We start from the raw sequence: 15,418 nt of genomic DNA on the forward strand, positions 1-15,418 counted from the left end.
TGTCCTGCACAATAGAAAACCTATTTACCTCAGTCCTCTAACAATTATTTGAGCTCTATCATCACCACCTTACACATAAAGATCACAGGAAAGAGGTTAAGTAATTCCCCCAAGACCACACATCCTTTAAGTAGCAGAACTGCTAGGATTTGAACCCAAATCTATCGGAGTCTATTCCGGGCTCTTTTCACTGTACCGCAGGGCTTTAATAAGACCATAAACTGGGTGGAGTGGAGCACCGCTGCACTCCTGACTACTCAGGAGGCTGGGGCAGGGGATTGCAGTTTGAAGCAGCCTGGACACCTTATAAAATAAAAAGAGCTCAGGATGTGGCTCAATGGCAGCACACTTGCCTGGCATGCAGAAGGCCCTGGGTTCAATCCCCAGTACCAGCCCCTCCCACAAAAACCCAACCAATGTGAATGTTAGTTAAACTGAAGACACAATGACGGATAAGACATTAAGGAGTTCATAACGTAAGCGCCATACTGCAGAAAAAGTGCCACATCTAACAGGATGTAATGGAAGCACACAGGAAGTACATAAAAGCAAAGACTAATTCAGGTTAAAACAACATTATATTCAAAGAACTGCAACGTGTTCAATAAGACCACAGCATGACAGAAGTAAGAGAAAAGAGGAAGAGGGAAAGATCAGAGAAGAGGCAAGGACAATGCCTCTTTCCTTCTGTTGACGTTCTACCTAGAGGCAGGCCCTGTATTAGATACATACACTGCCGGTATGGGAGGGACAGAATCTCCACTTAAGGAATTTACAGTCTTTTGGAAGAGAGGGATAAACACAGAAGTGTAACACAGATACAATAATGTAAATGCATTCACTAGACATTAAGACACTCGTAGGCAGGAAAAATGAGTTGGTCAGGTAAATCCAGTCACTATATCCACAGATATCCTCTAAGAGACTGCCTCTTGGAGCAACCACCAAATGCCAACTTCCGCTAGATGGGTTTAGCACTACCAGAAGTTCTCATTTCTTCTACCTTAACTCAAAGCACAGCTGCTTTGGACATGTGACGAAAGAGGAGACAATCCATAGGCTTAGACCTAGAACATGGCCTGGCATATAAAAAGGAACTCTTCTGTTCAGAATTATATGTCTGAAGCTGAAATGATGTACTGAGAGAATCCTTGAGGCAGAGTCTGAGCCAAGAGGTCAAATAGAATAAAAAGCAGAAGTGAATAGATAAATGAAATGGTCACAAATTATGCTAAAGGACTGGATGTAGCCCACTAATGTGTTTTGTGGCCTGCACAATATGTTACAACTTTAAAAATGACATCCAGTCTGTGGTCTCTAAATATCATTCCCTATAAAAAGGAACCAGGACTCACTGGGGGAATAGACCTTCTAGTGTCTGGGGATGGATATATGTAAGATGAGGCTAGGGGCTGGGTGTGGCAATGGTGTATGTCTACAAATCCAGTTATTAGGAGGTTGAGGCAGGAGGGTCCCAAATTCAAGGATTCAAAACCTGGGTAACTTAGTGAGACCCTGTCTCAGAATGAAATTTAAAAGCAATATGGCTAAGTGGTAGAGTCTTTGCCTAGCATTTGTGAGGCCCTCGGTTCAATTCCCAGTACCGCCAAACGAAAAAGATAATCATAGGGTACCCTATTGTGCCAGAAAATGAGGAAGCTATCAAAACTAATGGGTTGTCTCAAAAGGATACAGAAACCAATAAGAAGGAGCAAAAGGAACAATTTAACTTTTTTTTTTAACAGAGGCAACTGAATAAAACACAAAGATTCTAAGAATCAAAACAATAAAGAATTCAGTAAAATACTTAAAGAAAAAAAAAAAGATAAGAAAACAAAACCCAAATCCCTCACTGATTCACACTGGAAATTACAATTCCTTATCCTGAAAATTGTCAAAGATAAAGTATAAATTCTACATTTATCCTGCCTACGTGACTTGTAAATTTCAGGGTAATCAAATGGTCTTTTTTTTTTTAAATTACAGAAATATATACAATGGTATCTTATTTCACAAATAAAATGAGTGTACTCTGTTAGCCATACTGAGTTTAAAAACATCTTTGGTATTTTTCACTTTACATGCCCTCTACAGTTTAAAGTGTCCTGCCACCCTCTTCTCCACTTCCACTCCATGGAGTTAACCACCATCAACCATTTGCTGCTGTCTAATCAGATGTTTTCAGGCACACAGTGACATGTTTGTTTGAATACACATTGAGACCATTTTTAAAAATGCAATCACACTACACATACTGCTTTATAATCTATTTTTGTTTCTTTATAGTAGATTCTGGATTTCTATACATGCCAGGTTGGGTAGATATACTTCATTGTTTTTAAAGAGCTGCCTGGTATTCCTTAATATTGTTGTACCAAATTTTTTAAACCATATGTACATAATCAACTTGTCTTCACAAATTTCTTAAGAATAATTCCAGTAAATAAGTATGGAATAACAGAATTAGAAAAATAATTATTTTGTAACCTTAATGAATAAATTCACACTAGTCACCAGTGGATTCTTAAGTGAAAGATTAACAGCAAACTTTACAATGGAGGCTTCAGGCTGTTACCAATCGGGCAGGCAGAAAAATGATCCCTTCTAAGATGTTGACATCCTAATCTCCAGAACCTGTGAAAATGTATTTTATATGGCAAAATGGATTTTGCAGATATGATTAAATTAATGGTTTTCGGGTGGGAGGGCTATCACAAGGGTCCTTATAAGAAAAAACGTGAGGCAGGAGAAGATGGAAGCAGGGAAGGAGGAAGGGAGGCTTCAAAGGAGGAAAAGAGAACAGTGAAAGATTGACAATACTATGCTACTGGCTGTGAAGGAGGAGGAATCATGAACCAAGAGTCAAAGAGTGTAGGTGGCCTCAAGAAGGTGGACGAGGCAAGGAAAGTGATTCTCCAGAAGGAACACAGCCCTGCTGACAACTTGGGTTTTAGGAATTCTGACTTCAGACCTGTTAGGATAAATGTCTGTTAGCCAGGGCAGCAATCTATTATGCAGGAGGCCAATTATACACATCTGGATCTACTGATCAATCTTAGCAGCACCAAGTGGCACAAAAAGTACTGGTATTCCTATTACAATGCCACAAGAAACACACAGCACCAACCATAAGTACCCTTACCAAAATGATAAAACTGAATCTAATTATATCTTTATAACATTTATAGGGGGCTGGATTGGCTAAATGATACATCAAGGAAGAAAACAAGACAAATCCAAAATGTGGAACATTCTTTAAGGACAACTGACTTCAATAATATAACTGCAAGCTTTATTTAAAAAAAAAAAAAAAAAAAAAAGGAGGTGAGGGAAGAGTGGACTGCCCTAGATTAAGGAGACTTGAGACATCATTTTCTTTTGCAGTACTAGGGATTGAATCCATGGGTGCCTTGTCACGGAGCTACATTTGAGCCCTTTTTTTTTGAGACAGGGTCTTGCTAAATTGCCCAGGCTGGCCTGGAACTTGCCATCCTCCTCCTTCCTCGGAAGTAGCTCGAATTGTAGGCACGTGCCAATTCACCCAGTTACGAATTAATTTTTTAAATAGATATTTTTGGAAACAAGTGAGAAAATGTTAACATGTACTAGGTATTGGATAGTATTAAGGAATTATTTAAAAAAAAAAAAAAAAAGTGTGGGGGGTTCTCACTATGTTGTCCAGGCTGGTCTTGAACTTGTGGACTCAAGTGATCCTTCCTCCTTAGCCTCAATTCTTTTTGAAGAGACAGGGGCTTGCTATGTTGCCCAGGCTGGCTCCAAACTCAATTGCACTCCACTGCGCCCAGTTTCAATGTTCATTTTGTGAGGTGTGATTATAATCATAATACTGTGGTTATGTTCATACTTTTAAAGAGATTTATGCTGAAGTTTGTAGAACTGAAATACCACAATATCTGAGATTTACTTTAAAATAATTTAACATAAAATAATAAAGGGAAAGCACTGAAGATAAAACGTGCATGGATCCTGATAACTGCTGAATCTGGGTAAGAGGTATAAATGTGGACTCACTATACTATGTAACCCTGAAAACCTGAAAATGCTAAAACCAACTTGAACTAGTGACATTTAAGTCAGGAGCTTTTGTATCAAAATCTAGGTTTCTGAATTCTTTTGAAAAATGAGATATGACAAAAGCACCCACATGCTTATTATCCTCCATTTATCATCACTGCTGTTGGATTTTCTTTCTTTCTTTCTTTTTTTAAATATCTGGCCCAACTCATTCCTTTGTTACCTACTTGGCATTTGGGTTTAGGACCCCAGTAGTCCAATTAAACTGGTTAGGAGCAAAAAAACACAGCAGATACATCAGAGTAACTGAGAGATGGTGAAATGCTAGTGTGCAGATGCACAAAGTCCTGTTGCTGAGGTCCCTTCAGCAGCCTTAGATCTAGATGTAATTCCCACAAGGCTGTACTATGGGCCTTTTTGTAATGCTTACTAAAAGCAAGGCAATGTATTTGCACTCTAGAAAACGTGAACATGAAAATAATTCCTGCCCACAGGATACTAACAGTTAAATAAGGAAGACAAGGCATAAACATGAGTAGTTACAAAAAAGATAGACAACAAAGAGTTTAGGGTATTGCTCAGGGTATCTCTGTGGGAAGTGGCAATATAAAAAGCTTTAGAAACAGAAAATGAAAAGCACTACAAAGCATGTTGGAAAATTTAAATTATTAGATGAGCAAGTCATTGAAGAGGTTTAAAACATTAAAAAAAAAAAAAAAAAAAAAAAAGAGGAGATGACAGCAAGGTCTCTTTCATTGCTCCAATTTATTTGATGAACTACATCCTTTGAAGAGCCAGAAGCATGACCTCCAAAACCCTGTTTTTGCCTCTAAAAATTTGCCATCACTGCTTTCTGGGGTGACAGAGTTTACTACCCAAAGAAAATAATAAAAAGGATGGGTCCTGATAATAGTTTATATCTCCCAAACACCATATAAACTACTTTATCAAATGTCTTCCAATATCTTAAACTATGGCGTTATTATAGCTGAAGATGTTAGAAAGTAAAAACCTTTCTTCCTTTTTGACCAAGAACAGCCCCATCCTGTTAAAAAAAAAAACTGCCATTGTTTTTATGGTGAATGAGTAAAATCACCAAAAACACAATCATATCCTAACTGATTTCGAACTATATTCAAGATTCAAAAACCAAACCAGGCCACTCTTCACTGTAAAACGAGATCAAAATGACATTATGGGAAGCAGCTCTCACTAACCACGAATACAGCTGAGAGTCCAGGCTCGGAATATCAAATAAAAAAGACTTTTGTGGCCAACAATGGACTTTAATCAATTCCAGAAATTACAAATTAAAGACAAGGGGAGGAGACGGCAGCACTTTCTCAACATACCCGACTACTAAACTAAGAAGCAAGTCCATCTGTAACACCGGCTTAATCTACCTGAGCCTGTTTCCTCATTTGTAAAAGGAGCTAACAGTGTCCACCTGCTTCACAAGGTGATGTGCAAACTAACTCATGGTAACGAAGGCAGAGCAGCACGGGCAGTGACACAGCAGATGCTCAATAAATAACATTTTATTAATCGCGGTAAGATTTGTGGTCGCCAATATTTCCCCGGAGGTACCGTGGTGTCGGGTGAGGCCAATCCCCCACAAATCCCCGGCATCCTGACTTCTTTGGAGAACCGAGCTACGTCTCAAGGCACCTGAGAGCCAAAGGTATAGGGCCCTGAAAGCGACCCCAAATCGAGGTCGCCCGAACTCGCCAGCCACCTCCTCCGCCAAGGCCTCGCCAGCCTTCTAAGGGCTCCCCGGCTCGGTCGCCGGCCCCGCCCCGCGAACGCCAACGAGCGGGGTGAAGGGGCGGTCCCCACCGCGCGACCTTCGCGCTCGGGGAAAGGCCAGGTCAACCCCGGCCTCTGCTAGCCAGACGCCCCGACTAGGCCTCCCCTCGCCCACGCGCGCCTTCGGTTTCCCTCCAGCCCCGTGCCACCCAGTGCCCACCTTGAGGTGGGTGCGCAGGCCGCCAGCGCCCCCAGACTGGTCGGCGATCTCGTAGGCGCCCGTCACTAGCAGGTCCTTGTGGATCTCCTCGCGGAGACACTTGCGGGAGTTAACGGGCAGATGGAAAGAGATGGCGAGGACCGAGCTGGGGCCGAGCAGGAACGCAAACAGCAGCGCCAACGGGCGAGGGCCACGCTGGGATATTGGGCCAGACAAACCAGACATGGTGCCGGAGACTTGTTCGCCACCCGGGGCCTCTACCACGCCGGAACCGGGAGGGATCACGTGACTCACCTCTGACCTAGAGATGCCATCGGCGCCATTTTGGAGACTGGCCAATAATCGAAAAATATATAGCAAATATTTTGGAAGGGGAGAAAAGCTGGGATACTATGTCATAATCACGAGTTCAAATGATTAAATAAGATTTCCTGGAAACCTACTGCAGACGTTTTATTTTTGTTGAGATTAGTGACAACTGAGTCGGCCATGGCAACTGCGGGCAGCCCTGGAACTAATTCTCTTTGACCCTCCGGAAGTTGTACCTCGAGTTTTAAGGTCGGCGACACCATAGCAACCAAACTCCAATAGGGAACAGCCACAAGGCCCTTGGCTGAGCCCGCCCACTCGCCGCCTAGGCGCGCCTGACGGAGGCGGAGAATGAAACTGTCACCCCGCCCCCCCCCAAAAGCTTTGATGCCCTGGTGACAGCTGGGACATTGAGGCACTTGGGAGGAAAATTTCAAAAGGTTATTTTCATTTGTCTATGAACGAGTGTAGGATAGAATCTTGAAGAAGAAGGTGTAGAGATCACGAGATAAGTGTGAGCTGGCGGGCGTCCAGTTCATGGCCCCGAGCGGGGTGTTTGAGCTGGAGCAACAGTTTGGCTTTCTGAGTATGCATCTTACTTATTGAGCAAACATTGAGCGTTTACTATTATAGGTTACACTCTAACCAAATTTTAATTTTGTATTTAAACAATAAAACACCGTGTTGGATCATTCTGAGAAATGGGCATAAAATTTACCAGATTAGCATTGTCAGGGGAGGCAAGTAGTGCCAATTTCAAATGCACCCTTTATAGATCAAATAGGCTAGTATAGTAAGCAAATTCACATGGTAATTATTCATACACTCTTTTAACAGATATTTATTGAGTACCTACTGTGTGCCAGACACTATACTCTGTATGTATGCTAACATGTTTATTGACTTAACAGACTATTATTGAAATGCTATCACATATTAAGAGCTGAAGAACACATGACGAAAAACAAGTAGAACAAACTCAGCCTGGTGGCATGCACAGGTAGTGCCAGGTACTCGGGTGGCTGAGACAGGAGGAATTCTTAAGCCTAGGAGTTCAAGGCTAGCGTGGGCAACACAGTGAGACCCCCCACCTCTTTTAAAAAGTAAAAAGAAAAAGAAATATACAATAACCTCTGATTGTAATCGTTATCTACTTTGATTAATATGTATTGTGTATCAGCAGAAATACCCAGAAGGTGAACTGTCTGCCCTTGGTAATTCAAATGATTGTTCTTTTTTTATAAGTCCTTTCAGTCCACCTAGTTCTTTTCCTGGAACTGAAGTCCCACAAACAAAACAAGAACAAACATAAAGGAGCTGTTAAACATTTTAAAATTTGACAAATGCCATATAATAATTATTTTATGGGGTGTCCACTTAGGAACATTTAGTTTGATTGTTTTATCCCTGATCTAAGATAAGAGTACTAGTCTCCTGAGTACATCCTGATAATTTGCATTGGCCTTTTCCCTGCGGTGCAGGGATTCAGTACAAACAGTTATTTAAATCATTGTTTACTTGAAGTTCTGGGGCTCTGCTTACCATTAGCAAGAAATTTGCAACCCATAAAATACCTGTGTATGTGTTTTGTGTTTTCATCTTATGTTTACCTAATAGATTATGCATTTTAAAATATTTTCACATATTTTAATGATCTCATTTGATATTTTCAAAACCACTGAAATAATCTGGACAAGTCTTTTTAATTTACAGATGAAGAAACTGACATTCTGAGAAGTCAAAGAGCTTTTGTACTGTTAAAAAAAATACTCATGACACTTCATAGAGAACAGAAAAGCAGACTTTCTTTTTTCATGGGGACTGTGGAGATTGATACATATGGGACTGCTATAAAGGGTTTTTGTAGTGGGAAGAGACATCAGTCTCAACTTCAAATACAAGGAAAAATAGAAATTTTTAGCCAAGGATCAGAATGGGAGTCAGTGGGTGAAAAATTACTAAGAGGCAATATCACGGGTGAGAGGAGATTCTGGCTAAACTGACTTAGCAGGATTTTTTTTTTTTTTTTTTTTTTTGAGATAGGGTCTCGCAAAGTTGTTGATGGCCCCCCTAAATTGCTGAGATTGACTTTGAACTTGCAATCCTCCAGCCTCAACTGGCTGAGTCGCTGGGATTACAGGTGTGAGCCACCATACCCAGCCCCTTAGCAGGATTCTTGCTAAACCTGGACAATGCACACACATGAAAGTTCAAACAAAGGCCTAGTTCAGAAGAAAGTTCAGAACAGCTCAAACACTATTTGTCACTACCCCAAATCCCTTAACTGAGAAGTGACAAATGCCTACGCCTTCCTCAGGAAGGCGTTATTATTCCTCACCCACATCCTAGTACTGGGATTGAACCCAGGGGTGCTCTATTTCTCGACTACATCCCAACCCTCTTTGTTTTTTTTTATTTTGAGACAGGTTCCAGGGTAGCTGGGATTCCAGGAGTGCACCACTGTGCCCGTTTTTATTCCTTATTTTACAGATGACTAAACTGAAACTTGGAGAAATTGAGTTATTTTCCGATGTCCCAACTCTCAAGTCCTTTCTCCTCCTCCTCCCCTTCCTCCTGTTCTTCTTCTTCTCCTTCTTTTCCCCCCATTACTGGGGATTGACTCCAGGGCCTCACCCATGCCAGCGCTCTACTACTGAGCTGTATCAAGTCCTTTCTTCTCTCTTCTTCCTAACCCCTGACCTCCCACACTTCCTGTCTCTGCCTTCTGTCCTTTGTTTGTCTCAGCTCTCACCACTATCTCATGTAACATACATTTTACTTATTGATGGTCTTTTGTGTTCTGTCTCCTTCATTTTAATATCTGTTTGTGAGGGCAAGGACTTTTGTCCCTTTTGTTCACTGCTCTATCTTCTTAACCTAAAATAGTGCCTAGCACGTAGGCTCAAAAAATAATGGTTCCACGAAAGCAAGACTGGTTCCTTGGCTCCTAGCAGAGGGTCCAACAGCAGATTCCCTCTTATTATTCACTAGCTATTTCCACACAAATTTATTTAATCCACAATCTATCATAAGTGTAGGTATGATTTCTGTTTCACCAACATTATGCACATCTTTCTTTTTTTCATTGAGAAGTGTGTTCTTGTTTCCATGTAAGGACACAGATCAACAACAACAAAATCTCCCCTTTATGCTGTAGAATTAGAGGGTGGATAATGACCTTTAGGAAACTGAAACTTTTAAATTCTGTGCTTGCTTTAAGGAAGATACCAGCTTACATCTGTATGAATGAAAGGCTTCATCTGGAATTGGAGATCAAATGGAAAGCATCCCATGACCAAAGTAATTGCTCCTTCCTGGCCAGCAGTCCTGTGCTACCCCGTTGTCCTGAAACTTCCCCAACCAGATTCACCTAAGATTCCCAAAAAAGCGTCATGAGGCCCCACCCTCTCCCCAGTCTATTCCTAAGCCACAAATTTCTCAACTTTTCCTTTGTATTAAAGGGAGCATGTCTAAAACATACCTCACCCAGTGAGTGAGTCGGAAGCTCTTATTAAAAATTGGCATTTACTACAAGCTTGCTGGGTGCTTCCGTGGCTGGGAGTCCTCTGAAGCACTTCGGCCCTCTGTGGCTGCCTTCTTGAAACAGTGTGGCTGGAGTCTCCGCAGCCCCATGCACAAGCTGTCAAGGATTGCTAACCCCGGTGTCCCTGCCCATTCCTGTTTACAGTGCTGCTCACAGTGGGTGTTTACACAGCTAAGACAAGATGGGTTCTGTGAAGACACAAAAGACCCCTTTGGAAGGCAATTTGGCAATATTTGTCATGTGTCATACTCTTTGAACCAGAGGTTCCAAGAATCTCTTTAATGGGCCCTCTAAATGTTGGATTCCCCTGGGACCTGTACCTGGAACGTTTGTGCTGCCCTCTGAGTGACATCTAATACCATGACTTTAAATCCATCTATAGGCCAATAACTTCCAAATGTAAATCTCCAGCCTTGACCTCTCCCGAGGCTCCAGAGTCTACACTAAGCTCCCAACTCCACAACTCCACTTAGATGACTAATAAGCAACTCACACTTAACTCTTGATTTCCCTTCTCCCTGCCCTCACTCAAATCTGCTTCCTCCTCATCTCAGAAGTAGCACCACCTCTACCCAGTCACTGAGACCATCCTTGCTTCCTTTTTCTTTTACCCGCTCCCCACACAGCCAGTTTATCAGCAAGTCCTATCCATTCTGTGTCCTAAATAGATGCTAATCAGTTTCTCCTTTCTAAGTTAAGGGCACACAAACTACTGCCCAGCCAAGCAGGCCTAATGGAGCAAGCAGCCTCCTGTTTTGTATTGCCCAAGAGCTAAGAATTTTTTTTTTTTTTTAACCTTTTTAGAGGGTTTAAAAAAACGAAAACAAAAACAAGGAGGAAAAGCAGGAGCAAGAGAACATGTGACAGATCTTATATGGCCTGAAGAGGCTGGAATATTTACTATCTGACCTTTCACAGAAGAAGTTTGCTTCTCTCACCTAGACAAACAACAGCCTCCAGATGGCTATCTCTCTTCCATTCTTGTCTAACCATAATCCTATTCATTAATATTTAAACAATATTTTAAAAATTGTTAAATTAGATCATGAAGAATGACACCAGAGCTGGGGTTGTGGCTCAGGGGTAGAGCGCTTGCCTAGCATGTGTGAGGCACTGGGTTCAGTTCTCAGCACCGCATACAAATAAATGAATAAAATAAAGATACATCAACATCCTAAAAATATATATTAAAAAAAAAAAAAAAAAAGAATGGCACCCTACTGCATCCCCAAAGGCCACTGTGGTCTGATTCCTACCTACTTCTCTAATCTCATCTTCCACTCCTGGCCTTCCCTCTTCTACAGTCACCTGGCCTTCCAAGTAGCTTGAGCTCTGACTAGCATCAGAGTTTCCTCCTCAGATCTTGTCTGGTGGACTCTGGACTCAGCCAGCTCCTCCTCACTCAGATCCCAACTCTAGAATCACCTGGAATCACCTAAACCCATCCCCAAGTTACTTTCTTAAAAATCTGTTTTTATTATCTGCAAATACTTGTCACTAGCTTGTGTATTTCTCTTCTTATTTTTTTATCACCTCACCCCTTAGAAATTTAAGCTTCAGAAAATCAAGGGCTTTGTTTTTGCCTGATCTATCCTGAGACCAGGCACAATATCCTGTATCTAGTGGTTATTCCACAAGTATTTGTTGTATGACTGAATGAAGTGCTACAACATAACATAAAGCATCTAGTAAGTGATGAACATGGAGCAGTTGCTCAATAAATGCTAGTTCCTTTATCTTCTAGTATTTCAATGGCCGCTTTTCATATGGAGAAGCTGAGGTCCAAAGCTGTTAAGTGATTTGTCTCAAGTCATACAATGAGTCAGTGTTAGAGCCAAAAATAGAAAGGAGATCTCCTAACAGCAGGCGAGTTTTCAGACATAATTATCATTACAGTTTGTAGAACTTGGTATTTATTCTTTTGTTCCAGTTCTAGTAAAAAGTTTTAGATACCTGTGTCGTCTTTCTCTATAAGTGGTACATATTTGTAGTTTATACATGAATTTAAGTCTTCCAGAGCATCTATGAGGATAGTAGTATCAATACTGAAACTTGCCACATCCACCAGCATCTCCCCTCCATTCATTTTGCTTAAAAAAAATATAAATCTTCCTCTCCAAATTCCCACGGTGCTAAATTTTTACCTTCCTAGATGGGAAACGAACCTCCTCACCAGCTCCCTGTGACAATTAATGCTCTTCATCAATATTGTCTGTAGAATATTGTCCAGATAAACTATCAGAACCTTGTATGCTACAGCAAATCCTGATTGTCATAATCAAAGTTCTCCTAGTAATACATGAGCTGAGAGCAAAAGAAGTCTGGATTTAACAATAAAAAAAATTAGGTAGCTAGACAAATTTCTCCTTTTTGATCATTACATACTACATACTTGTATCAAAATATCACCCTGTACAGCTGCTGTGGTGCTGCACGCCTGTAATCCCAGTTACTTGGAAGACTGAGGCAGGAAGATCACAAGTTTGAAACCAACTTGGGTGAGTTCAAAGACCCCTGGGTGAGTCTCAGAATAAAGAGTTTAAAAAAGGGCCAGGGATGTAGCTCAGTGGTAGAGCACCCCCGGGTTCAATTCCCACTATGGCAAAAATAGATAAATACATAAATAGATATAGTTTGTCTATTATACTCCACAAACAGAGAATTATTATGTGTTAATTAAAATTTTTAACAATTGGGGATTGGGGATTTAGTTCAGTGGCTGAAAGCTTGCTTAGCATACACAGGGCCCTGAGTTGGGTCCTTGGTCCTGGAAAAAAAAAAAAAAAAAAAAAGATTAACAACTAGAAAGAATTTTAGAGATGATATAAGCAAGAGATGCAAAGTGTGTTCCAGAAGAACAAGTTTCAGAAAACCATCACATGAATCATCACATGAACAGTCACCACCGCTCACATACCTTAGAAACAAACCAAAGGCGAAAGGACAGGACCAGAAGAAAGGAGGCCTCTCCTGCGCCTCATAAGCACTATTGCTGCAGAGCCTGGGCAGAGATGAAGTTCTGCAGGTCAGGAAGGCAGAATCCCAGTGCAGAACGAGATAAAAGAAACCCATGGATCAGTAGGACTGGAGGAACTGGGGACAAAAAGGAGGATAGAGTTGTAAAGATGGAATTCTTGGGAGAAGGAAGTAGTATTTTCAGGGAGTTAGATGGGAACTGCCCGGGTCCCTTGTCCACCTTATGTTGGTAGTCACTGATGCTACAAAGAAGGGAAAAAAAGAAAGAAATGGAAGAGTTGCTCAGAATTTTGTGAAATAGCCTCAAAGTTAAGGCCCTCCAAAGGAGGATTCATGGGGTTCAAAAGGCATCTGCCCCCAACCTTAGCTACGCTCTGCACCTGGGCACGGTACACACCCTCAGAGGGCTTGAGATTACTTGGTAGCACTCTGGGACCTTAAAGTTTTGTGACCCAGAGTGGAGAAGACTGTTACAGGACTTCACTCCTGGTTCTGAGACGGTTTTGAATTTCTTTTCTAATGCATTTCCTACCAAGGTCATTAAGTCATCAGTATCCAGTGGACACTAGCACCAGCTTGAAATCTGCCAAACTCTGTCTTCAATAGAAGCTCCCTCCTGTGAGGGAGAGGGAGAAAGAACACCGGTGGCCGGCTCCAACAGCTGTCTCTTTACGATCTGTTGGAGTAGACTCTGCAGGCCTGAAGCACCTGCGCAGCTTTTTAAACTACCAATGCCCAGGGCCCAACCCAGGCCAGAAGAATGAAAGCAGAATGTCTGGGCATGGCATGTTTCAGTGGTTCCTGACTTTGCTGCATCTCAAGATTTTTTTTTTTTTGGAACTGGGGATTGAACCCAGGGACGCTTAACCACTGAGCCCCAACCCCAACCCCTTTTTATATTGTATTTAGAGGCAGGTCTTGCTGAGTTGCTAAATTGCTGAGACTGTCTTTGAACTCACGATCCTCCTGCCTCAGCCTCCCCAGCTGCTGGGATTACAGGCAAGCGCCACCATACCTGATTTATCTGAAGATCTTAAAAAAAAAAAAACAAAAAAAAAAAACCTGGTTCCCAATCCCAGATACTCTCAAGTAACTGGTCCAGGCTGCAACCTGGGCATCAGGGTTTTAAAAAAAAACACTCCCCTGTGATCCAGTGCGCATCCCATCTTGCCTGTTCTCATTTCAGCACCAAGACTGCCCCGGCCTTTTGGTACATGGTCTCAATATCTCCCCATTTGGTTTACATCCTTGTTTACCTGGCGCACTGTCACCCTTTCACCTAGAACACTACACAAAATTTGTCCTCTGGTAAGTAGAGTGCCTGCAATCCTAGCTGGAGGACAAAGTTTGTTCCTCTGTGGACCACATGCTCCCAGCTCAAGGGGTAGTGAAGACGAAGGAATGGAAGGCAAGGGTCAGGGTGGAGGGACGCTCTCTCCACAGGCACACGGGGGAGTCTTTTTTCCTTCTCCCTCGTGGCACGTGGACAAAGGAAGTATTAATAGCTTTTCTAAAGACCTACTTCTCCAATATTTGGATTTTCACAAACCACAGCCGCTGCTGTCAGTTCCACAGATGGCCGACTTCTGCATTTTGGATGACAGCTTCTGAAGATAGCTCGAGTTACATCCCTAAAGCAGAACACTCAGTTATGGGGAAGGGAACCATCCCAATCTCTAAGCCAGAGGTCAAAAGCCACTACCCACACATTGGTCAGGGACAAGAAGATCGACCACCAAGCAAAGTCATTAGAGGCAACTGATATTTCGGGGTGAAACTGAAGTGACATCATGGCATTATGACAACCAGAGCTTAGTGGTATGGACTGGTGTGGACACACGGGCTTTAGACAGGGGTCTGACTCTGCCCTGCCATGCTTTCCCTGGGTGACCCTGGGCTAATATTTATGCTAGTGTTGACTGTCTCCTTGATAAAATGTGAAGCCAGAGACTGGGGATGGAACCTTTCTTTGACTTCTTACAAACCCACATCCAAAGAGAAGTAGAGGAGCATCAGATTCACAAAGGTGCCTACACATCACTAACATGGTGTCTGCCATCCTCCTCCAAGGCCTGGTCCTGGCTGGCTGCAGGCTGTGGCTTCTACGGAGCAGAGTTCACTCTCAAAGACCTCCCCAGGGAGGCTTGTGTGACTGGGACAAAAGCTTCTACACTCATTTCCTAGGACTGCCACCACCGTGTGGCTCAGAACATCTGAAGCATATTCTCTTGCAGTTCTGAAGATCAGGAGTCTGAAGTCAGGTGTCGGTGGGATGCAGTCTTCTGAAGTCTCCAGGGAGACTCCTTCCTTGCCTCTTCCAGCTTCTGGTGGCTCTGGGCTTCCTTGGCTTATGACTGTCTGACTCTCATCTCTGCTTCTGTCTTCACATGGCCTTCTCTTTTCTGTGTCTGTTCTCTTTGCATTGAGAATGCTTGTCACTGGATTTAGAACCCACCCAAAAGTCCAGAGTGACCTCAAGATTCTTAACTTAATCCCATCCTCCAAAGCCCCTTTTTCCCCCAAATAAAGCCACCTTCACGGTTTCTAGGAATTAAGAATTCAACGTACCTTCTGGAGAATATAATTCA

The 15,418-nt window shown here is 42.3% G+C and overlaps 1 protein-coding gene across 1 annotated transcript in view; it reads right to left on the minus strand.

The window, feature by feature from the left end:
- Tmed10 (transmembrane p24 trafficking protein 10) overlaps nt 1-6,282 on the minus strand; it is a 37,748-nt gene extending 31,466 nt beyond the window's left edge. Inside the window, exon 1 of the mRNA XM_047539594.1 lies at nt 6,002-6,282. Within this exon, the coding sequence (XP_047395550.1) occupies nt 6,002-6,226 (225 nt within the window). The 5' untranslated portion in view covers nt 6,227-6,282. The remainder of the gene's footprint in view (nt 1-6,001) is intronic.
- Between the last annotated feature and the right edge of the window lie 9,136 nt (nt 6,283-15,418).

Source organism: Sciurus carolinensis, chromosome 2 (genome assembly GCF_902686445.1).
Source record: "Sciurus carolinensis chromosome 2, mSciCar1.2, whole genome shotgun sequence".
Classification (NCBI taxonomy): domain Eukaryota; kingdom Metazoa; phylum Chordata; class Mammalia; order Rodentia; family Sciuridae; genus Sciurus; species Sciurus carolinensis.